The sequence below is a fragment of the Myiozetetes cayanensis genome, unplaced genomic scaffold (assembly GCF_022539395.1).
Source record: "Myiozetetes cayanensis isolate MyiCay16 unplaced genomic scaffold, myiCay2020 scf5-8, whole genome shotgun sequence".
Taxonomy (NCBI): Eukaryota; Metazoa; Chordata; class Aves; order Passeriformes; family Tyrannidae; genus Myiozetetes; species Myiozetetes cayanensis.
In genome coordinates this window covers 43,537,951-43,562,662 of record NW_026087742.1, presented here as the reverse complement: position 1 = coordinate 43,562,662, position 24,712 = coordinate 43,537,951, and the positions used below count along the sequence as shown (strand labels likewise).

Here is a 24,712-nt window from a genome sequence, read left to right as displayed (position 1 = left end):
ATGAGGAAAATGTTTCCCTAATTATCTAATTTTACATGCTCTTCCAATAATTTATTTTTTCCTCTCTCCTTATTTCTCCATTCCATGAGAGCCAGGAAAGTAAGAAGGCCTAAGATGTCCACTTGCCTATTTCTTTACTGCTTCTACTTTCATAGGGTTCATTTGTTCCAGGTAAAGCTTTTAGTTTGGCACTCAGTCTTTCCCCTTTGGTACCACCAGTGTCTGGGGAACAGAAAAAAAAAAAAAGGAACACAAATAACATGCTGTTATATTCTGTGAAATCATGATACAAGAACAACATCAATTTAGCTACTACTATCTGTCAAACTAGGTTTGGATGAAACCATCTTTTCATGATGGATACAGTATTCAGTTGTAATAGTGGTCTTTAAAACACAATGGACACAGTGTCCATGCATGTGTGTGTTAATGTTTTTTAAAAAAATATATACAACCTTATTTACTTTGGAGTAAACACCTTAAAATATTTCTGCTTCAAATGCTGATATTTCAGTTGATTATAAATCACAGCCACATTCTGGAGTTAAAATAAGCACAATGAATATAAACACCGTTACAAGGTATACAGGACACCTCCTATGTCTGTGTGCTTACCAATATATCAGTGTGATCCACCTGCTCCGCACTGTCAAGGTTAAATACAACACTAACTTTGCTTCTCATGAGAAGGGTATATTTGACACGTGCTGTCTGCATGGCAGGCAGGCACAGTTCATGTATACAGACCATCCTGGCCCTGCATCTTGCTGTAAACACTGTGCTGGCAGCTCAGCTTGCAGCGGGGCCCCAAGGAATGTGTCGGCTCCAAGGGCTGCCTCCTACCCAGACAACATCAGATTAACATTCTCTTGCCACAGCAGTATTCCAGACACTTTAAATATTCTGTACACCTCTCAATCTCTTTTTCACATTCATGGCAAGCTTTCAATCTCATCTGCTAAAACAAATTTTTAGGATATGTATTTTCTCCTAGGAGAAAACATTTTGAGTTTGACTTGGTATATTTAGAAGGCAGGACATGTCATACAGCCAAATACAAACGTGCTCATTTACAACACCGAAGAACACCGTTATTAAAAGTCTTCCATCTGTAAGGAGGAAAAATGGGTTTCATTCAGTAAACATTAATTATAAAGTCTGGACTTGGCAACACATTTCCATTGCCTTATTTACTATAAATGTTATTTTAATAAATATTCCTACAATTAAAAGGGAAAAAAAAAAAACAAAAAACCAAACTTCTACAAAGATGACAGACTTTAATTTTTCTATAAATACAATTGCAGACTTCCGTTTGCTCAGCCCTAAACTGGAAGAACAATGTCTCTGCTCCAAGAAAGATACGCTGCATACAATCACATGTCAAACACTTAATAAGTTCACAAGACACAGATTACAGATGAAATTTCAAAACAAGGAAAATGTATTTTAATGTAAATCCACCTCCCTCAGACCAAGTCTCACTGACAGTCTTCATGAAAGAAGTGAATACTTAACAAAGGATTTGAAGAAATGGAGAGAAATCACTGGGTTGGACTGGGGGGCTCAACCAAAGGGCTGTGAAACTACAAAAAGGGACAGCCCTTGAGTTCAGTGAGCTCTGGACAGGCCTGTGCAACAAAGATGGTGTGGATGAAAATGTTTTGAGGACAATTTAGAAGAAAATACAAAATTATAACAAGGAGAAAAAGAGTAGGATAGATGTAGGCACAGAGTCTTGTGCAATGGAAAAGAAATAATTTACAAGACAATGAATAAAACTGGAAGAAGCAGTAAAGAGTTGCAAAGACAGGAACAACACAGCAGAAACCAATCTAGGGGAAGACTGAGCTAGTCAAAGAAACTCCACAGGTTTAACTGATTGGTTCCAGAATGGAAGAACTAGGTATAATGAAAAAAAAAAAAAAAGAAGAAGATGGCATATCAAAGGTTTTTGACTGTGAAAGAGGAAAACACATGGGGTTTAGTGATACTACCAGAGGAAGGTGAAAGACTTTATATTAACTAAAAGAAGGAAAAGTAGGATGGTAAACAAACCAAACTGTCTGGGATAAACATAATACCCACAAGTTACCTGGACATCTCATTACCTAAAAATATACCATTGAAAACAGAGGCTTTCTTGGACATCCTAGGACCCTTAAGTTTTATTAGGGCTACATCCAAGCAGGGAATTATGCAGTAAGTTCAAAATTTGAAGCCAATTTCCCTCTCCTTTGCTCTCCCCACCTACTGGATGTCCAACCCTGCTCCCCCTTCCATAGCTCTGAAGTTCCTTAAGCACATATTGCTATGATTGAGTTGCCCCAAATGGCCATGCCTGTGGGTTGTTCAGCCTGTGACCCGGGAGCCTAAGCTCCCCTTTCTGTTTACGAGCCAACACAGTAAACGGAATTGTGCAGTGCTGTAACAGTGAGTAAATGTAGCTCTTCACACAACTAGAGCTTTTCAAGCTTCAGACTTGATCCAGTTGCCCAAACACATTATTTACTGTTTTAAATGGACTGGACCAACTCACCAAAGGGCTAGATTAACGCTAGAAGTAGTGCAAGGAAAGCAGCAAGAACACAAGAAAAGGAACGGAAAAAAAAGAATTGCTGAGAGGGGGTGGGCTGTTCCTTCCAGAAGCTGCAAGCTATTTGATCAATACATCCCACCTTGACTAAACACACCCTGGAAAAAACTATGAGTAGGTGTCTATGGGCACAGTGTCCTCTTAACACTTCAGCAGTAAGAACATACGGATGCCTTACTAGATTAAAGGTCTATCTAAATTGGCTTACTGTCCATACAAAAGATCACAAGATGCTGAGGGAAGAGCGTCTTAAGTAGAGCAAGCATATACAGTAGCTCTCCAAGAATAATTTCCTAGCCTCCAACAATTTGTAAATCAAATGTGCATTTGGGGAAACGGGGCGGCTCTTCGTGTTAATAATGGGATTGATTGATTTATTCTTCAAGAACTTGTTCATTCTTCTCTTGCGACCCTGTGAAATTTTTGCATGTGTAAGAACCTGAGGTAAGGAGTTCCACCTTTTGTTTCCTCTGAATCTACCACTCTAGCCCCACCTCACCACAGGAAGGAGCATCCTGGCCTTCCAGCCTGGCCTTCCAGCCCTGTGTCGTCATAACCCCTTCCATACGCTGTCCACTGGTAGCAGGCTCCATTGGAGCATTTTCCTGATACATTTAAAAGTAACCTAATGAAAACTCTTTTCCAGGTGGATCAGCAAAGTAATGCAGCTCACCTTATGTCTAGATGAGCATTATATCTCCAGCAAGAGTGAAGGCAAGGTTAACACCTCTTCTGGTAGCAGCCCACAGTTAGTTTAAATTAAGCTAATAGTCTCCATGGACTGCAATATGCTCTGACCATACCTAAAGACGTGGAAGAGGAGCATCTTTCCTTTGAAAGTAAGAGATGCTTGACAACATCTGCATCACACGGAGATGTCAGACAGCAGCTCAGGAAGAGAGAGGTCTGGCTTCAGTGCCTTCCTTCACCTGAGGGAGTTCAAACCCAGAGTTCCAGCTTTCAGGAGGAATGTCCTAGATGTTGAGCCAATTGGGGTAAGCTTTTCTTGACACTCTGCCATGGGATACAGGATTTGCCTGCCAATATGGCAGCTATTAAGAATTCTGTTGACCATTTAACATGGTCTGCTGGGAGTTTAAATCTCATTTTGAAGTTATTTTTTCTAGTTCTGTTTGCAGATAAATCATCTACATGTTTTTATCCAGTATACATTCACACATAATTTGGCAATGTTAAGGAATACAAGCTTGCAATGCAGACTTCAGGATTTTGGTATCCTACAGTGAAGAGAAATTCAGGGAAGAAATTGTTTTTAAAGCATTTTATCACAGACATGGATACTTCTGGGACGTGAGTTTTACAGATTCTACTCACCATTCCCTGTTGCCCTCACTCTATCCAGGAAAAAGATTTTATACGCATTTCAGCTTTTGGATTAGGGAATGAAACTAGCTTTCACCACAGTAATACACAGAAGAAAATAAAGTTAACATTGGGTCAAAGGATAATAATAAAAACTCTGGATAAAAAGCTTTATTTGTAGTTCTTCTCTACTAATAACACAGCTTTGAGTGTTAATGTCTTTCTGATTGCACTTGCAATCAAAGGACTACAGCTACACATTTCTCAAACTGCAATTTAATTCTATCTGCACTACCGTATTAACTGTACAAACACATGCTCCTAAATAAAAACAGCTTCTGAATAATGGAAAAACACTGCTGAACTAAAACGTTCTCTGTATAAAAGGAGTAATTTACTACAGTAAATACCTGTTCCCTATTAACTTTTTGTGCTTTTATTAATTATGTTATTATTATAGTTCATGTGGAGGCCAGTACCTGTGTATTCACTTTGGGGTGAAAATGTGGACACACACACATAAACTGACTGCAGGAACGTGGCTCCAGGTTTCAGTTGAAAAAGCAACAGTAACTGATTAGGCAGAGTTGGTCAATATATTTTTAAAATCTGATTTATAAATACATTTACGCTGTAAAACAGTTATACTTGAGACTTGGATTATCATGCTGACATGATCTTCCCCTCAGCAGCCTTAACTGGGGACTATGCATACAAAGACATAAATAATACACTCTGCACGCTGATATCTTTTACAGTGCATTCTTTCCTCTCATCTGTTTAGAAGTCATGGCCATAATACTATATTTAGGATATTTAACTTATTCTATTACAATATGTTCCATTCATTTAGATTTGTTCAACATCTTACAAAAACTAATTTAAATTAATTCCTCCACAGAGAATTTGGAGGGGAAAAAAAAAGAATCAAAGCATAAAACTTAGTTTTAAAAGATGGTTAGTTTTTATATGGCAGAAAAATAAATAAAGCAACATAGTTCAAGAGTAATCCTATTCTGTAATAATCCTATTTTAAGAACTGATATCTAGCAAAAAAGATTCTAAATCTTTTTATGTGTTTCTATACTTCCTGTGTCACATAATACCTGTCTATACTCCAACCCATAAAATCCACAGTATTTGTACTTATTTTTTAAAGGAATCTCACTAGTTGCAATTACAGTGATGAGACTACTGCACTCGATATTCCTCCAGTATCACAAAGGATGTAAATTAGAATTTTTAGTACTGTTTTACTCATCGGGAAAAGATAAAGAGTACGGTTGTTTGGTAACCCACCTCCTCTGAAAGATGTTTATGTAACAAAGCGCACAGTGGGTTAATGCTCCACTGAATCCAGAATGCCTTTTAATGCAGCTTTGTGTATCCTTCTTATTTAGAATGCAGACACTATCTTTGGAGAAGAATGGGCATTGGTTTGACCAAAGTGAAGTTTAGTGTAGAAGGCAGAATATTATATTAAAACTGTGAAATGGCATGGGAAGTGATGCAATTTTTAACTCCACTGCAGGTCATTTTGATTTGATGTGTCAGTTCAGCTAACTCCTTAGGTGAGTTCATAGCAGTAAACTTAAAGATATTCTCTTCACTATTAAGAAAACGTTTTTTCTATTTTGCACATGCAACCAATGGAACCATCCCACAATGACTTTTAATTAAAGAGGCATCAGCAGGCACACGAAGCCTAGAAAATATAAGCGATCATGAGGTCCTGGCTGCAGGTACCAAGAAAATCTCTTGCCTCTCAGTCAAGATTATCTGGAATGCCTACAGCCATAACATCTATAATGTGCTTCCATAATATATGAGGAAAACCCTATGGGATGGTAAGGGGTGTTTGAATACGGGATGGACAAACCCATTTCTCCACTGACACCATCACCAGTGAAATGAAAAAGGGAAAAGACACCTAAATTACTCTCACATGGTTTCCTTTCCAAATTCATCTGGACAGGCTTAGGTAACAAGGAGAATGCAAAGTGCTCAGCCTTTCATCTTCTGAATTCAACACTGCTTCTTTGGGCTCCTGTCCGAGACTCCATGGCTCCTCTCATCCAGTACAAAACCATCCATTCAGAGAGCTGGGCAAATGCAGAGACCAAGTAAACACTGCTATGGCAATGTACTCCTTAAAGTCATACTTTACATTATCTAAAGGCACGATGCTATTAAACAATAAAAATCTCTTATGGTCGTGAAAACCATAGCGCCCTAACTTCTAAATTCTGGATGTTACCATCTGCAAAACACAAAAAATGAGCATGAAAACAAGAAAATATTGTTGGAAAGGAAATCTTTGAGAACTGCCTAAACTCTTAGCTTCCTTCAGGGTTATGTGGTGCTTTGTTTCTGGTTTTTTTCTTTTTCTTTCTCCTTTCATATAGTAAAAACAATAATTTTAACAGGACCATATCAATGTCATCTCCTTCCAACATAAATCAAGTAAGATTGAAAATCATAAATCTGATAGTTGTGGGGAGAAGAAAATTTCACTTTTTATAATAAAGAGTGACAAATGCGTTCAGTTTTAGGTAGGGGTTTTAGATTTAATGCACATCTTCCTTACACGACAAGAGCAAACTTTAACTGATGTTGATATAGATGTCAGTTTTCTTGGGCTCCCCGCTACCATTCTGTTTACCATTCGTACATACACTAATCCTGTTGTTCAAATTGTGCTTTGGTGCATCTCATACACCTTCTGTTTAATTTATATTGGCAAAGTAGTGGATGCCCTTTGAAGTACAAACCCTGCTAGCTTAGTTCTCTTTCCACTTAGCTTCCTCTTTAAAAGCAATTGGAGATCATATTTCCTAGACCAAGGAAGTCTGAATTATTAATACTCATAATATAAATAACTATATAGGGACAAAATACTTGGGGGGAAAAAAAAATCTGTTAGGAATGCCAGCAAGTATGGGGACAGTGAGCTGGTAAGAGGAAAGAAATAAAACAGGCATCATACCTAAAATATCTGGAATGCATACACACTTCATTTAGCTAGTAAGTATGTTAATTTAGCTAGTAAGTACTAAGCTAAGGAGGATTGCATGCTTCACTGGGTTCCATAATGATGGCAAATCCCTCATACACTGCAGAAAAATGATCCCTTTTGGTCTTGGTAACACCACTGGAAAAGACTAATCTTAAAATGTATACAATTTTTTTTTTTAATTCTTCTTTTGAAGTCATTTATCAAAAGCATACTAAGATTATGAAATAAAATAACCCATGTTTATATTTCATATGTGTCTTGACACAGGCCACGTACGAAAATCTATTAAACTCCAAAAATACAGCTCATAACCCAGCTGAATAATGCCAAACATTGGACAAAATTACTTAGTAATCCTTAGTAAAAGGCAGACAAACTACAACATAGTCCTTAACATCTGATGCTGTGAGTGTGCAGTTTCTTCACTGATAAGGCTCCCCAGAGTCAACATTACCAGTTAGAACGTGCGTAACGCCTTTAACTTGTGCTAAAAATACATGTAAGTATCTCACCACAACTTTTAATTAAGAATCCCAGCAGACAAGTTAACTCCAGGCTCGATACAGGACCTTCTTTGTACCTCTGCTTGTTTGCCGAGTCATTTCCAGAGAGGCTGGATCTTTGGCACTGAATTCGTGTAACGAAGACTTCTCAAATGTGCTCTTATACAGACTTGTTCCCAAACTGGTTTTTTCCATTCTTTCATATCCTTGACATAATATATCCAGTGACAATCTAAGAATTATTGACAGGGCAAATTCTAGGTCAATTCTGTCCCTGCTTACCCTCTCATTCTCTTTTTTAAATGTTTTTAAATTTAAAAAAAAAAAGGACAAATTTCCATAGATACTTCTGTCTTTAAAAGAAGTACTGACACACTGGTAGTTAGAGGGATTAGTGTTGTTTTAGCATCCTTTCAGCCTGATCAGTATTTATATCTTTTGCTAAATTACTGACTCTCTCCTGGTAACATATCCCTTTTTCACTAACGAGGGTGGGGATAATTACCAAATAGAGCTGTAAGATAAGAGACCCTTTATGCCCTCTGCCTACATGTGCCATGTTTTGCACAGCTGTAAATATCCTTGCCTGCTACCAATGCTGCTCTTCATTTCTATTCATTATAAGCCAAAGTGGATCTTACTTTATGACAGAGAACAAGGATCAATCCTGTCTCACATCGATGTTTTTTTGGCACCTCTAGCTGGCTGCCTGATCACAGGGCTTATGTAACACAGGACAGACCAGAAACATTTCCATTCCTCTCTGTTACCAAATCAAGGAACTTCACTCCAAGAATTACTTTGGCCTGAGGCCCAGAACAGGTAAAATTCAATCCTAGGTGAATGGAGGTTCTTTTACATATCAAGAATGATTTAAAAGCTTCTCTAGTGAAACTACTGAACTGAAAAAGGAATGAGATTTCTCTTAAACACCCAGCACTCACTCTTAACCCTTAGAGAATCCAGGAGAGCAATATTCATAAATGTAACAGCATTCTAAGATCATCTTCAGATTACACTAATAATTTCCGTAACTTTTCATGGCCCTGTAGAATTTGATAAATGTTGTAGAATATCTGCTATGTACATGGAGAAATAAAGTTACCAAATAAGAAAAAAAAATCATAAATTATTTCTCTGTAAAAGGAAGGGAAGAGAGGCAGAATTTACAGGGGATATCTTTTTATGAGACCCATAGATATTAAGATAAACTAAAAGCACAATGCAAAGAAGCCATTTCCTTTTTGAGTCAAAATATGTTGTTTTTGTTTTTTTCCAGGTGGGTGAAGTAGCCTTAAGTCTGCTAGTTTCCTTAGAGTGGCAGTGGGGAACAGTTAGGTTTACTTTAGTAACATCTCATGGATTTAATAACGGGAGGGAAAAATCATTAGCTCTGCAATATACAGGCTACCTAGTGCAGAAAAGACAAAGCAGGACAGTTTCCTGACTTACATTCCACGAGTTTTATATTTATTAAAGTCAGCATTGTAAATCTACAGAAGCAGAGAGACTTAGCAGTCAGTGAGTAAGCTTTCCTCTAGGGAAGACTCTAGTACTTCACTTCTGCTATACTGGGAAAAGAGGAAGGAAGAACTCAAAGACAGTAAGGGTATGTTATCCTTATTACGGAGTTGGTTGCACAGAACTGTCTCTTGAACTTGTAACGAACACCTGACATAGTGGGTCAGACGGTGGGCAAAAAATTCCCTCTCCTCCATGTTCAATAAAGAAACAATGAATTCCTGGTTTTCATGGCTTATGTGTTCTGTTTTGTTATCACAAATGATTCCTTATAGCAAATATTCCAAAGTTAATGGGATAAAAGTGTTCAAATACCAAGTTAATGAGATAAAAATGTTCAAGTCCTCAGTACCAAAAAAAAGCAGAAATTTAGCCTTAGAAATACTCTGAGATCTGTATATAAAACACAAATGTTGGACCAAATCCATGCTACTGTACCAGTTGTGGTTTCATACAGCAATGAGATAATCAAAAAGTTCAAAATAAAATTTGTGAAGTACTTCCATATTGCTCAATGCATATTTGTGTGCATTTCAGAATGTAAGCAGGCTTTACAAACACTTTCAGAAAAACTGTTTTCTTTAGGATCCTGACAAATTGCACATTTAAGCAGAGGCCTCGAGTACTTACCACCACCTCCTTCTCTGCGGTTACGTGCACTGCCATCTCTGCCAGACTTAATGCGCTGGGGAACAGTGAAAAAGGTTTGAAAAGAACAGAACAAAAATCCCCATTTAGTAATATATACATAAAATAAATATATTAGAGATAATTATTGAAAATTCAACTTAGCTTATTAATAAAATAGTAGAACATTAAACTAGACTTACTATACTGCAACTAATAAACCCTCCTTTTTCAACATACAAAATTGTCCTTAAAATCATTGTTAAATGCAATGTTTATGTAAAACAAGAATTCTGTGAAATTCAAAAAGAATATCTCAATAAATTATTTTTCTTCAGATAAAATTTATACAAGGAATGTGCATAAAAATAGTTCAGATGCTCCTTTGTGAAGTACGGCTGAAAAAATAGGCAATGTAGCCCTCCTTGCATGAGTTCAAAGTAGCCTCTGCCTATTAACATCTTGTAAATCCCACAAGCATTTTATTATTGTAAAGACTCAAAAGGGAGAAGTACGGGAATCTATAAAAGGAGCTATTCACCCTATGGATCTTAGATTTTGAATTCTTGGCACAGCACTGTACTTCACAGCAAAATTTAATTTGCTGTTGAGTGTTAAATGCAAGATAAAGGTGAGGGTAAATACTTTAAAAGCTGTGTTTAAAAAGTCAGCTCTCTTGCAAAGAGGAAGGTACCATAAACATCCTCCAGCTGTGTTTTTTTTAAGTGTTACTCGAAAACTTTAACAGTTTATCAAAGCAATACCTCTACACATGGCAGACTAAGCTCCTCCTGGCAAAACACCGAATTTCTCACGCATGCATCTTGTCAATTACAAGAATGTGTATCTCAGCAAGGGACTTTTTGATAGGTAGGTACAAAAACTTGGTGTTTAAAGCATTCAGATATTAATACAGTATCTCTGCATCTTATTCCAAAATATGACTTCAGGATCTGAGTAAAACACACGTGCACACTACCCAACCATGTCTACAGGTCAGTTACTGAAGCTTCTTCATGCATTTTTCACCAGAAAAATGTAATGGAGTCTGGCAAAGTTGGAATGATACCAAAGAAGTGAAAGAACTTTCAAGACTCATGCCAACAGAAAAAGGAAGAACTCTTAAATCAAAACTCACAGGAGTCAGACAGGAAAGCATCGAGCCTCGTGTGAAACCAGGACTAGTCTTGGAGCAATTTAGTCTGGAACCAGAATTTCTCATACTTTTTATTTATTTTGGGAAATCCTCAAGTCTAAAATATGTTCTCTGAATTTTGTATTAAATATTGTTTTCACAGTCCAGTGAAGTAGCATATATCAATCCTTCAGGAAGCATGTTCAGACTCTCCAAACATTGAATGACTGACATCAAGTCTAACAATGGAAGCTCAGCTTCTATCCCTAGATGATAGTGCCCTCTTGGCATTTACATCATAGGACTTCACTCCCCAAATATTACATCAGTACTACACCTTAAGCATATGATTAATTCAAGCAAATAGTTTGTAAGTAATCTCATACTAAAAGCAGACATACAAAATAGGTTTCCACCCTAAAAATGCCTGTTTCTCTCCCATAACTGCAAAAGACATTTAGGATGATGAGCCCAGATGTAGATGCCTGAAGGTAAGGGCAGTAAGTCCCCTCCCAGCATTTGCACCTATCATCACTGCTTCACAGCACACCCCATCAGCCCCTCATTTTCAGTCATTAAGCTCCTTGACGGAAATAAATAGTAATGTGTGCATACATCAGTGCCAAGGGGCTTGAGTGACCTTTTACACTGTTACCTGTCTTTTTTAAACTGAAACATGAAAAAGGAAGATTAATGCAGCAAAAAAACAAACCAAAACCAAACAAAGAATGCAACATCCCCCCAGAACGCCCCAATGTATGAAGGTTGCAGTAACAATTGAATGCTGTGTGAGAGGCAGGGAGAAAAATTTCTACAGGGAATGAACTCCACAGATGTTCCCGGATTCTTGGCTGGAAGTATTTAACAACTTGTCCATATTTGAGAACTGAGGGAAATAAGTACTCCAGAATATTTATTTTGGTAAAAACTCCATGTGGATATACTTATTCTGGAAAAACAATGCCAGAATAGCAAATTTTGATAAATTTCTACAGGAAGACAAAGTCTGTGTGCAGACTATGAAATGCAGGTATACTACACTAGCATTTAACTATTTTGTGTTTACTGGGTGCAATCAAGAAAACATGGCTTATTCTGAAATTGGGAGCAGGAACTGAACTATATCTGGTACTGCTAACTGAAACCAGTATTCCTATTGGAAACTTAGGTGTTGAAATATTAAAATTTTGGTAATTTTAGAACTTGACAGTATGGTTTATGACTATATGGTCATGGATGACAGAAGAAACTTCTTAGGACAAAAAATCCCTAGTAATTTCCAAAGCCAGATGGTAGGCATAAGACTGAAAAAAAATCACACACAGACCCCAGCCAATGAAAAAAAAAAAATCCCCAACTCAAAACCAGGGTATGGAACCCAGATGCAACACCAATGGCAGAAAAAGGAACGGCAGGGCTGTTGTAGATGTTGAGATTCTGTTACAGAGATACTCAACTTCTAATACAGGACAGCCACATACTAAATTGCAGTGCATCCTGAAACATCTTTTCTTAGTCTTTGTTCCTTTATTATGCAGTAACTTGTGCTACCATGCATCTGTACAGGATTCCACTGATACCTCTGTCATTCAGATATGACAGGTACAAATTACCTTAATACAATGAAGTCAGAATGAGAAAACCCCCCATAATTTAAACGTAATTTCTGTGTTACTAAAATCTTAAGTAACTTAAGATGATTAAAACTTCTAAATATTCTACTGGCAGCTTTTTCCTCACCAGAAAGTACAGAAATGTGTTTGGGAGAGCTCCCACTTCCAATGTGAAATAAACAGGAAGAGATGTGACAATTTTTGTTTTGTTTAATTGGTGAGCTTTCCCAAGTAAAGTGCTGAGGTACTGAAAGTTACCGCAAAGAGCTACGTATATCACTGACATTGAACTGATACTCCCTAGAAACCAAGCAAAATCCATTTAACACACTTCAGAGAGATCTCCTAATTATGAGTTTTGCAGAATACAAACATTAGATCTGGTCATCTGTTTTGCTTACTGATATGATTATGAGGAGACATGGAGGAATATTAATCCCACTACAGCCGTAGACTGCTTTCTTCTGTCCATTTTCCCAAGTGCTTTAAATTTTACATTTACTGAAAATTTAAACCAATACACTTCAGCTAGTCCTTCAAAGTTGAGTTGTAGCATAAAGTTGGAATCCTTTGATCAGTGTTTCCCTTTGTGAGTTTCATTTTTAAAATGTCCTAGTGTCCATGCACATACTCAAGACTCCCTGGAATTTAAGTAAAAGTATCTAAGGATGCATGTACATATTATCTGGCATCAAAGGGGACCCAGTAAGTGTTACTAGGAGCACAGTAAACTAGTTAAGACGTGTGTCCTAATGTGACTATGTAGCTTCGAGGCAACAGGAAAACCAAACTTAAAACACTTTGCTGCTCAACAGCATGGATAATGCTTTTCAAACAAGCAGCTGTTTTTCATTTTAAACCCTTACTTTATCACCAGAATAGCAAGAAGACAATGCATGAGTGCACACACACACACAAACGTGAGCTCAGTCTTCTGAACAGAACACAAGTTATGATCTCATACCTTTCACAGTCTGTTGCTTTTCCACGCATTTTTTTTCAGTTTAAAAATTGGCACTAACACAAATAGTTTACATCTACCTTTGTAATATGTCAATGTTGCAGCTTTGTATATAACAAAAAGACAAATTCTTAAACTCCCCATTTCTCCCTATAGTTGCATTATTACTTGGCTCATAAGCACACTAAAGTATTAAATGAAATCTGGCAAGCAGGTAGGAAAGACGACATTCCAGAGACGTTGAATTATGCAAGTGGCTCAGGCATTCCCATCATATCCACACAGTCCATCTTTCACTAGTACTTAAAAATCACAGAAAATCTGGTACTCAGAAACTATTCAGACAGATATAAGACTGATCAGTAATTTAAAACTAAACTCCCCAAACCTCAACACATAAGCCTCTCTAAACCAGGAAGTTAATAAGACATTTTATCTTGAAGTAAAATAAACACTATTTTAGTTTCATCTCTGTACTCACCTGCTCTCTTATTTCTTTTAATTTTTCCACTTTCTTGAGCTTTGTTACATATTCCTGGACTTCTTTCAGCCCCATATCTGTGCAGAGACGAACTAAAAATCGAAGGCCTAATTGAAACACAAAAAGCACCATTAAAAAAGGCTTACAAGCAGGTCCAACTACAAATGCACCCCAACAGTTTGTCACTGTTGGTGACAAACAGTGCAAGCAACTTTGCATATAAGGTGACTCCAGTCCAGTATCACCATGTGAGTTGTGATATTTTGCAGGTAATTCAACATTTTCTGTGTGTCTATATCCATGAACAGTACAAATACCATTTATAAATGTGGAAGGCACAAGACATATTAACTCATCTGGCTCAGAACTCTTGACATTTGCAAAATATTTTGGAAGCTGGAAGCATAGTAATGATACTAAGATATTACTGAGGAACTGCTATCAAGAGCATTTTGTTGAAAACAATTTTACAAATGCCAACTGAATCAAAACGGTTTTTTTCTGTTGCTGTGGTTGATTTTTAAAGAGTAATATTTATAGAACTGAAAAAATCCCAACAAACCTGACATGAAAATCAACTATAACTGTATGATTGAACCAGAAGAGCCCCTAAAAACATTCTCCTGAGACACTATACCAAACTCTGAAGACATTGTTGCTATTCCTATGTGTTTGTCAACATTCCTTTGAAAGAACTGAAGCCAAAACAAGCATGACATGATCCATTTCTCTGCTGGCGCTTTCACAAACATGTTACTCATTTTGTGCTAAGTTAGTTTTCTGCTGGTTTAGGGAACACATGGTCAGTGAGGGATGAGCGAAGAAGCACTGTTTCAGCAGCAGAAAACTTAAATCAGTTGTCTTGTCTAACTCCTGCCTCTACTTGTGTAATTTGTAGAAACTACATTCAGAAACATCTTTGTATTCTAAAAGGTTTAGTAAATACCCCTCCAAAATATGTGTGACCAATATGAACACAATATTTTGCTTATAACTTTGAGGAGTTTATAGCACTGAACTTGTACAAGAGAGCTGTGTGATTCCTCTTTAAAAAAGCAATGCATTTGTTAAAGCAGAATGATCCAATTTTAAAATAAAATTGAATGAACCTTCTTCCCATGTTGCATTTAAAAGCATAAACTTGTTGGTGACAACCTCGTATTTTGGAATTTGTGAGGTAGAGTGTGGGATGTCAGAGAATGTTTTCACAACCACTGACAACCTCTATTTTCTATATGGCTTTCTTATTTAGAGTACAGGTTTTGCAAAATGCCTTACTCTTCAAAGATTTTCCAGAGACTGGTTGACCAACTATACTTAAAAACCCAGCAACAAAATCTCACCATCTATGTTTTTTTTGGAAAGCCTGGCTTTGGTAAAACTTAGCAATATGATTTTCTCATATCTAGAAACTTACAGCAGAAATTTCAACTAGCAGGAACTAGAAGTACAAGTACATATATTTTATCACAAGAAATATTTAATAAGCAACCTAGTTATGTATGAGAAAGAACTCAAACCAATCAGACTCAATAGAAGTTTATTTTCATCACTCTTCTTCAGCATTGACCTAGTATTTCTTAAATCACACTTTAGTGTTGTCACAGAAAACATGCAGCATTAGCATGAATAAAAATGTTATTTCATGAAAATATTTTCATATGAAAAACATGTCATATGATTACTAACACACATACTCAATGTAACAAAGTTTCCTTTGATAGTTGTACCACAGAATTAAACAACTTACATTCAACATTCTCTGGGAATTTTCTGTGAATGACTTTGTACTTCTCCAGAGCTTTCTGGTAGTTACCTGCAAACAAAACAAACACCTCCTATCCACACAGTCAAACATAAAAAAGAATATCTGATGCAAAATTGATACACTTTAACATCAATGCACCTTTTTAGTTAAATAATTTAATATTATAAGACCAAATTTGGTGAGACTGAACTTAAAATTCTTTAATTACTTAATTTAATAGCAATTCACTTCAACAGTAAAAATTAAAGGCATCTGAAAACAGCCCAAATTACTCTCTAAACAAGAGAATTAATAAAGAGCAGTTTCCTGATTTTTGCCCTTTTTTTGACCTTCCTCTAAGACTCCATTTCTACAACACAACTACTAGATGAGCTGTATCAAGCCTAACAGGACTTATCTGGGACTCCAAATGTATGGATTGGTCAAATGGAAATATCTAACAGCAGAGCTCTGTCTGTCCTTCCTGACATCAAAATAGAAATTGTGTGGCTCTCCTTTGCCCAGATCTGGCAGTGAAGTAATTATTCCTTAAGTCTTTTGCCTTCAATTTTGACTCAGACTGATTATGGAAAGGACCGATCGACCCTGTAAATCTAAAATATCATATCCATTAAATACTTGACAAAAAAGTTTGTTGAGATATCGCTGTTTTTCTCTTCTGGGGCAAGGTAGAGATCAAACTGATGTGCTATGTGTTAACACGATAAACTGGGAATTTTGCCAATGAACCATAAACGATCTAAGAAGCAGCCAAACCCACTGTTTTCCTTTGCTGGGAAAATGCTTCATCTGTCTAGTTTTGGGTGGTGCTGATTATTCTTAACACACTGGCTTCCCCAGGTCCTGTTCCTTTTTCACTGTTGTATTAAATAACTGAGCTAAGTGAGAAAATGCACTTATTTATTACGGAAGACTGTTCTGAGAAGTTTTAAAGAAGCATAAAGAAGAGGGACAAGATGGAACAGGAAGAAAGAAGAGTATAATTTACATCATCAAGTATCTTGAATGTATTTTAGGTGGTGAAAAACCCTAAAAGGTTAGTCTCTTCATTTTGCTTATCAGTGTATTCTATTCCCAGTATGAAAACACAGCACATTAAGACTCTCTTCTGTGTAGTGCAAATACTATTTTGATATTGAAAAATTATACCTGCTGTTGAAAATGAAAGGGAACTAAGCAACTTGAAAAACTGTTTATGTTGGATCAGTTGGTAGTATAATTATATTCGAAAAACCTATCAGATCATGTATGCTGTACTATTTTCTTTATTTATTTAACAGCACAAGGAATGTTTCACATATAAGTCAGTGCAGGCACACATCCTGGACTTAAAAGAAACATCATGTTTTATTATATATACAGAGAAAATTTATAACAAAATAATACATAACTGAGTGTTCACACCAACTTTAGCACCAATATTCACATCAGTCAGAAAAGATCAAAAGAAACAAATCAAAACATCAATCAAAACAAAACAAATCACAGAATCATAAAATGGTTTGGTTTGGAAGGGGCTTTTGAAGATCATCTAGTTCCAACCCTCCTGCCATGGGCAGGGACACCTTCCTCTAGACCAGGTTGCTCCAATCTGGCCTTGATGGGGCATCCACAACTTCTCTGGATGGCCTGTTCCAGTGTCTCACTATACTCACAGTAAGAATTTCTTCCTTATATCCAGTATAAGTCCACCCTCTCTCAGTTTAAAACCGTTGCTCTTTGCCCTGGATCTGCAGACCCCAGTTTATCTGCATCTTTTCTATAAGCCCCCTTCATATATTGTCCATTTTGAACAGCCCCCACAGATTACAAAAAAAAAATGTCACAAACCTCCAACAAGTTACCAAAAAGTCACAGAGCTTACCGCTTCTCCTATAGCAACTTGCAACCATCAGCTGCCACTTCACTTGTGTCGGCCTGCATATAAATAAAATAAAATAAAATGATGCATATTTGCCAAAGAATGAATAAGCAAAATAACCTACACAGCACTGGTAAAGACCTACTACTAAACTACCAATAAATTTTTCACCTAGCCTATTGCCTTCCTAGAAAGAATTTAGCCAGCTCAATTCACACACAGTTTACCCCTGCATTCTGCACCTGTCTTCAGGCCTCCATGTCACTCATTTTCAGTCGTATTTTCAGCCTTCCTCCTGCTCGTGATTCTGTGCCCAGGCACAGTTAGTACACCAGACACGTGAACCACTGATCTTTGTCAGAGTTCTAGAACCATGCAGTAGGAAAGAACAAAATGCTAAACTGTATTTTGAGGAGGCTCTACCACTAGGATCCTGTGCATGCCCAGGAGATCCCTGCCAGGAAGCACACTGCCCACTCACAGCTTCAAACTCTGGTTTCTCCTTTTTGCCTATGATGCCATCACAGCATCGAGCTGCTGCCTGTCCTTCTCTTTTTAGCATATAACGGTGACAGGTATGTCAGAGAGAATATTTGAGATGTTTCAACATGTACAATAAAACAGTTGGACTCCTTCCTCTTCCTTCTCAAATTAATATGAAAACTAGGAAATTTCATGTCAATAGCATCAAGATCCTCTATAAGCCAAAGCATTTTCCACATGTGGCTTACAGTTCAATAGTAGCATATCCAAAAGGTACTGTAAGATAACATTTTCAGAATAGTTTTGTACTTATTCTCTTCAGTTTTTCCCTCTAATCATAGCATAGGGCATTTTTAACTCTAAATAATCTGTTTGCCTGGTAGTTGCCAAAAAAGCTCATGAAATACAGATGCTGCACCTTTTTAGTTTCAGCTGAATGTGTCTCCTGCAAACAAAGGCAGCCAAGCAGACACCAAAATAAAGTTTATTACATAGTTCAGTATGAAAATTCTGGAGAGAATAAGTTGTCAGCAGCAAGCATTAACTGCACAACTCCTTTTATTAGTGATAGATTTGTGCATGCTGGTAAAAATAAAGTAATGAAAGCTGTTGCCCAGTTCACTGTCTAACATGTTATCTTAGAATGCAATTTAAAATGTAGTTATTGTGATTAAAGCACTGAATGCACTAAACAAACAAAAATTGTTAAACTAAAAAATGCTGTTCATAGTTAGAATAATTTTTAAATGTAACTATTTCAAATCAGTAGCAATTTATATTTACATTCATATTTACCAATTAGCTTATCTAGGCTCTATTTCTAGTACCAAATAAGCACCAAAACATTTATGCATCATTATCTACTGTTAAAAATCTCCTCCCACAGAGAAATAATGTCTCTCTATTACAGATAGATTACAATTATAAATAATAATGAAGAATTTCATATGCCAATTTTTCGTAAGTACTTTACAATCCACGTGCTTCATGCACTGACTGAGACATGAAGCACAAAATCTTTAGATCTTTGCCAAAACAAGATTATGAAATAATTTCTTTTAGTGTTGTCTGTTTCTTTCCAAATTTTCTAAGAAGACCATGAACGCCAGTATTTGCAATCTCATAGCTGGACTAAAATATAAATTTTTAAGATGGCCAGTATTTATATGGAAAAAAACATTGGCAAACCTGTGAACTCGGTATTTTTATCTTATCTACATCTCTATTTCTTTATAATTATATCACCATTTGAGTGAAGTCTATGTTTTGGTTTGGGTTTTTTTCATTTTTAATCCTTATTTAAACTTAGATTTTCTCTTCCACAATTAATGTCCATTCTAACCCAAGTGTCTCAAAGCCAGAATTAGTATTTTTTACTGAACTTCTTACAACCTATTTGCAGTATGATTTTTCCTTGAATAATACTGTAAACTTTTTGTTCACGTGCTGTCTTTGTACATGCATGTCCATTCAGATTCCCAGAACAAAAAGAATGTAAAATTTTAGATCATCACAAGACAAGCAATAAGAGATGGTTTTTTAGTATTATTTTTGGTAGGTTTCCTAAAACACAAAATAGAGAAATTCACACTTATTCAATTGAATTTCAGTTGCATGAATTGGTCTATTAACACAAAATGCTTCATGAATCCTACATAAAAAGACCATATGCCTGTCTTTTCAGAATTATCTTTAAACTCTAGATTACAGATTTAAATTTGACAATTTTATTAAGCATTTTCTGGTAAGCTTCCTTTCTGAACTAAAATAAAGTATATGGCCTATATACTTTCTGAAGTGCATCACGTTCTTCTAATGGACAACTTTAGCCACTGAGTTGCTGAACTGAACTCAGCATATTTCAAACATCTCCATCAGGATCAATTTAATCTGTCAATTTATTTTTACTGCCCCCTGGCAGTTCTGCACAGCACAATTTTGCTTACTTATATACCTTATTTGTGATCGTTTTTTTGTGGAAGTAGGAGCGATGCGAGAAGTGGAAATGCAGCAAGAACGGCTAAAACGTGCATTTATCTGAACCACCAAATCATCGCTGCATAACAAAACAATAGAAAGGAAGTATTTCACATAAAGCCATAGAGAAAGAGGTCTTGGTGGCTTTGGAGAGCTATTGCCCACTTTGTAGCTGTATTCAATGGCAGATAACAGAGAAAAAGAGTGTCTAATACCTAACACTGTCTTGGGCCCAAAGGAGGATCTTACTTAACACTGAAATCGCACAGTAAGAACAAAAACACACTGTAAATGAACAGACAGAAAATTAGGTAAAATCCCAAATACTCTTAATTCTGGTGTTGGCTTATAGTATTATTAAAGTTATCCAACTGATTTATCTCTAGGTATACTTATGGATGTCTAATCACAAATCTGAGTAGGCATAAAATAATAACTACTTACAGGATAAGTGCTGCTCTTTCAAAGTACTCAATGGCTTTTTCACAAAACTGGGTGTCAATGCAATATGCTCCAAGCCATTCAATGACCTCAATGTTTGAAGGGAAATACCGGTATGACTGACAAAATAGGAAAGGTGAAAAACCCCACAATTTTAGTGATAAACAACATCTTTATGGTACTTCTGGAATATCTTACTCAAGTGTTTAATTCTCCAGATGCCCAAAATGTGTAATATAAATGAATAGAAGTAGTGTGCTGCACTAAGTGATCCTGGGGAAAAAAAAAAAAAAAGGCCTGCCAAGTTTTCTAATTGCAAAATGCTTTTTAGAAGTTACCTGAGATGAGTCTGTCACATTTTCCATCAAGCCTTATTTGAAATACTATTTTGAATAGCTTGCAACAACAAAAACATTTACTTAGCTCACGTCTACATACGAGTAAGTTACCTAAAACATTAAACAATGCTAACTAATACGTGTACAATTCCATATTCACATCAGTCTGCTGGAAAACTCAACTAAAAGCATTCTTTTCTATACATAACATACATAAATAACATTTTCAGCTTTTTTGAAATTCCCACGGAAACAGGCAGCAAAATTATCATCAAGAAAAACTCAATTAGTAATTCAGATTGCAACACAGCCCTTGGTCATCCTTACTTCACAGATAAAAAGAACCCTCAGCAAAGCAGTTTCCCGTCATATTATTTTTTCTAAGACAGAAGAATCCTCCAAACTACAGGCAGTAGTACAGCTGAAATTCAACTCTTTGAAATTAAAGAGGCTATGTATCTTTAGGCAACTGTGTATACATAATGTGTAGCTATACCGTTAAAATAAACTCACATATATAAACACATTATATATGTAACCATATCTATTATACAGACACAGCCTCCAATCAACTCAGTCCCATTACACACCTTTAAAATTACTATATTTACTAAATTTGCTATATTCGGATTTTATTTTGTCCCAGACTATATTTTAAAATAAAACTGTTACAGGTCAGTGTAAACAATGACCACAAAAAGAAACACGAAAGTCTGAGGTCAGTATCCACACTGGAACCACAGGCTATGCATTTCCTTAGGATCTGACTATGAAAATTAGATTTTATTAATTCTCTCCCAGTATCTTCTTTTTTTTTCCTTTCTGGAGGACGTTTCAAAAAGTTTAAATGAATCAATTGTTAATTTGATATATGAACTTACAGCAAAATTTTCTTTAAATATTACAAAGTGCATTGAAAAAGCAAAACAAGAGCAAGTACCTCATAGTAATAATGAAAAGCTTGGGATTTATCACCTTCATTATCATATAATTTCCCTAGCTTTGAAAGTACATGTGGATCAGTTGGTACTACACTGATCAACTGCAGGAGCCACTCTATGGCTTGATTGGGATCTTCCATGATCTCATATCTGAGTTTTCTTCAGTCAAGGACTGATGCCAACGGTAGTTTGATTTACTCAGAATTCTTATTACTTTACCTAATGCAATCCGTATGCTGAACAGATACACCAGTCACTGTAGCATGAAGATACACTGGCCTTCTTTTTTTTTTCGTTTTGTTTTCATAATTAATTTCCATTAGAAAGCCTTTTTATTATGCTAAAGAAAAAAAAATATTCCGAGATTTTGGCTGTTCTTTCACCTTAAAACTAGTTTGGGCTCAACAGAACTTTGGGTTCAATTCTCTCTCTCTCTGACACTAATTTTACTTTGACTTCTGCATTTATAAGAATGAAGTGTGAGAACCAGGCCATTGATTTGTAGCCTTTACAACCTGGTTAGTTTTTCATAATAACAGCATTTTGTTTAACTGTAAGTGATGAGGTAAAACTGCTATTCCCAAGAACTGACTTCTGCCAGCAGTGAGGTTTTCTGCTGTATGTCTAAGAAGCACAAGCCACATTCTGGTCCAGAAAGAGAGGCAGCATTAGCCGTAACTCAGCTGGCAGTGTGCTCTTCCCCCCTCAGTCACCTCTGAGGGGCACAGTGGCTCAGAGCTCCCAGCAGTGTGAGCTGGAGCTACCGCCCAACCTGGTTTTTCAGTTTGTGCTGCATCCTACCTGTCATGGAAAAACCTTGTGAGTATTGGTGGAAAACAGTTTTACACAGCAGTGGAGCAGAGAAGCTCTGCTCCAGATGGGAACTGGGAGTTGTTGGGCCATTTATAGCGTTGTAAAGGGGCCATACAACAAGGAATAGAGATCAGAGTCCTTTGGTATTTTTGGAGGCTACTTATTTTACTGACTAAAATGTATTTTTATTACCTACACTATTCTTAAAAGTGTAGTACAGCAACTGAAATCTGTTCTGCCTTGGGAAGGATTTTATTACAGTTTGCACATCCTCAGAACTGTTAAAGAAATTCATATCACTGGTGATGTGCAAAGCCAGTTCCTCCCTTCCTCAGCTTTTCAATCAGAAGAGAACATCACATTCATTAACCATAAATTTTTTTTCTTAAATATTTTACTTACATGTGCTTACATATGCCATATTATTTTCATAATAAAAGCAGCAGTATTTTAAATATTCCAGGACACAATTTAACACTGAGTGTAAATCACTCGTTCCCTGCAATGAGAGCAGTCTTAATGTATTTCTTCATTTGCTTCACTGGAAACATTCAAGAAGGTTTAAGTTCTGGTCTCATTTTCACAAACGTCAGACAAGAAATCATCATTACTATAGCAGATACTGCAGTAAATTTCTAAGTCACCCTGTCATGATGGAAACATGTAATTCAGACTAAATGAGTTCACTAAAACCACCATCCCTTATCATAATCCAGAAAAAGATACATGCTTGCTATCTGGTAAAGGACTTGGGCACTATTTGGAAGGATTGCATGGAGTTTCAGCAAAAAATCCAAAGCTTCATCCATCCTGTTTAACTTCTTGTATGCTAAACCTAAAAAAAATAATGGTTACAGAATCAGTGCAGTCAGAAAAAGACTACTTTGGCCTGACAGAATAACAAGAAAACCAAAATTGGTACTTGGAGGCAGTATGACTGCCTGGACATTAACAGACTCTTTGTGAGAGCCATGCTTATAATTCTTACCAGCCAGCATGGCCTACCAAACTGGTAAACACAAGGAACATGAACCCAATCAAAGAGCAAGAATACATGTAATCTCACTTTTTGAACAAGATAAATGGGGGAATGAGGGTTTAATAATGCTAAAACTGGTATACTTCTTGTAGGCAGCATAAATTTCTTAATCTTCAAAGTAACTCATTTATCTGCAATTACTAGTTGATGTTCTTAACGCAGGGATTTTTTAGCAGAACAGAGAGAAAGTACAAGTTAATACCTTGCTATAACATAAATTACTCAATAAAGTAATAATAATTCACATATATTTCTACATAAGAACACCCTGAAAGACAGATTCTCAGAAAAACTGTTACCTTTAGACAAAAGCTGAATCACAAAAGTACCTATGACTTACCAAGGTTATAAAGTGCTTCAGTGCATAAGGAATCGTTCCTGAGAGCTTCCTTATAAAATTCAGCTGCTTTTTCATAGTCTCCATTTGCAAAAACAGTATTTCCTTTGTTAGTTAGAGCTGCTGGATTGTACCTATCAGAATTTATAGCTAAATCTGCATAGTTAGTTGCTTGTGCCAATTCATTCCCCTACATGAACAAAACAAACATTGTATTAGTCCTTTGTCAGTTAATTTTCTTGTAGCTGTGGCTTCTTACAGGAATTACAAAAGACTGAGGATGAAAAAAAAAAAGATTCCCAAAATATTTCTTATATATTTGCATAAGGTAGATCATCTCTTTCTAATTTCAGATAACTTAGCACTTGAGATGTGTCTTGCTACTGTTTCCCATCTGGTCTGGAAGTTTTCTTTTAAAGTAGCATTTATTTAAAAAAAAAAAATAAATTAAAAAAATCCCCAAAGTTCAGGCTGGGTCTCCAGGACCCATGTTTTAAATGGAGCCACAAATCCCACCGCAGACACGCTTCTGTGGCTTGGGGCTCAATCTCACTCTTCTTCCCAGCAACAAAATGACCTGATCCAAACTTCAACTACAGCCCAGAACTGGTGCTCCAGAATAACTTCTCTAGTGTGCACTTTCTTCTTGTTTACAGAGATTATTTAGACAGACACAAAAATTGTTACAAAAACACAGAAGTTGCTACATAAACTGCAGTTCTTACCTGGTTTTGTTGAAACAAACACTTACCAAATAATAAAGGAATGAAAGGTTTGTTGCAGCTGCACTCTTTACTCTGCTCTCCTTTTTTTCAAACATTTTCAAAGTCTCCAATGCCTAGAAGTAATTTGGAAACAACTTACTTCCAACTGAAGCAAACTTATTCCAAAATCCTTTCAGAAAGCATTGATAAACTTCACAGTGACAAACAGCTAAA

The 24,712-nt window shown here is 36.4% G+C and overlaps 1 protein-coding gene across 4 annotated transcripts in view; it reads right to left on the bottom strand.

The window, feature by feature from the left end:
- IFT88 (intraflagellar transport 88) overlaps positions 1-24,712 on the bottom strand; it is a 46,367-nt gene that overhangs the window by 1,507 nt on the left and 20,148 nt on the right. For 2 of the 4 annotated variants that reach the window (XM_050333005.1, XM_050333001.1), the window contains exons 16-25: positions 24,526-24,612; positions 23,778-23,964; positions 23,125-23,233; positions 21,585-21,735; positions 20,310-20,425; positions 17,409-17,461; positions 15,527-15,592; positions 13,777-13,883; positions 9,590-9,644; positions 127-222 (exon numbers count right to left, since the gene is read on the bottom strand). In XM_050333005.1, the coding sequence (XP_050188962.1) occupies positions 127-222; positions 9,590-9,644; positions 13,777-13,883; positions 15,527-15,592; positions 17,409-17,461; positions 20,310-20,425; positions 21,585-21,735; positions 23,125-23,233; positions 23,778-23,964; positions 24,526-24,612 (1,027 nt within the window). Of the gene's footprint in view, positions 1-126; positions 7,671-9,589; positions 9,645-13,776; positions 13,884-15,526; positions 15,593-17,408; positions 17,462-20,309; positions 20,426-21,584; positions 21,736-23,124; positions 23,234-23,777; positions 23,965-24,525; positions 24,613-24,712 lie in introns of those variants that run through there. The other 2 variants (XM_050333003.1, XM_050333004.1) reach the window with 2 other exon arrangements.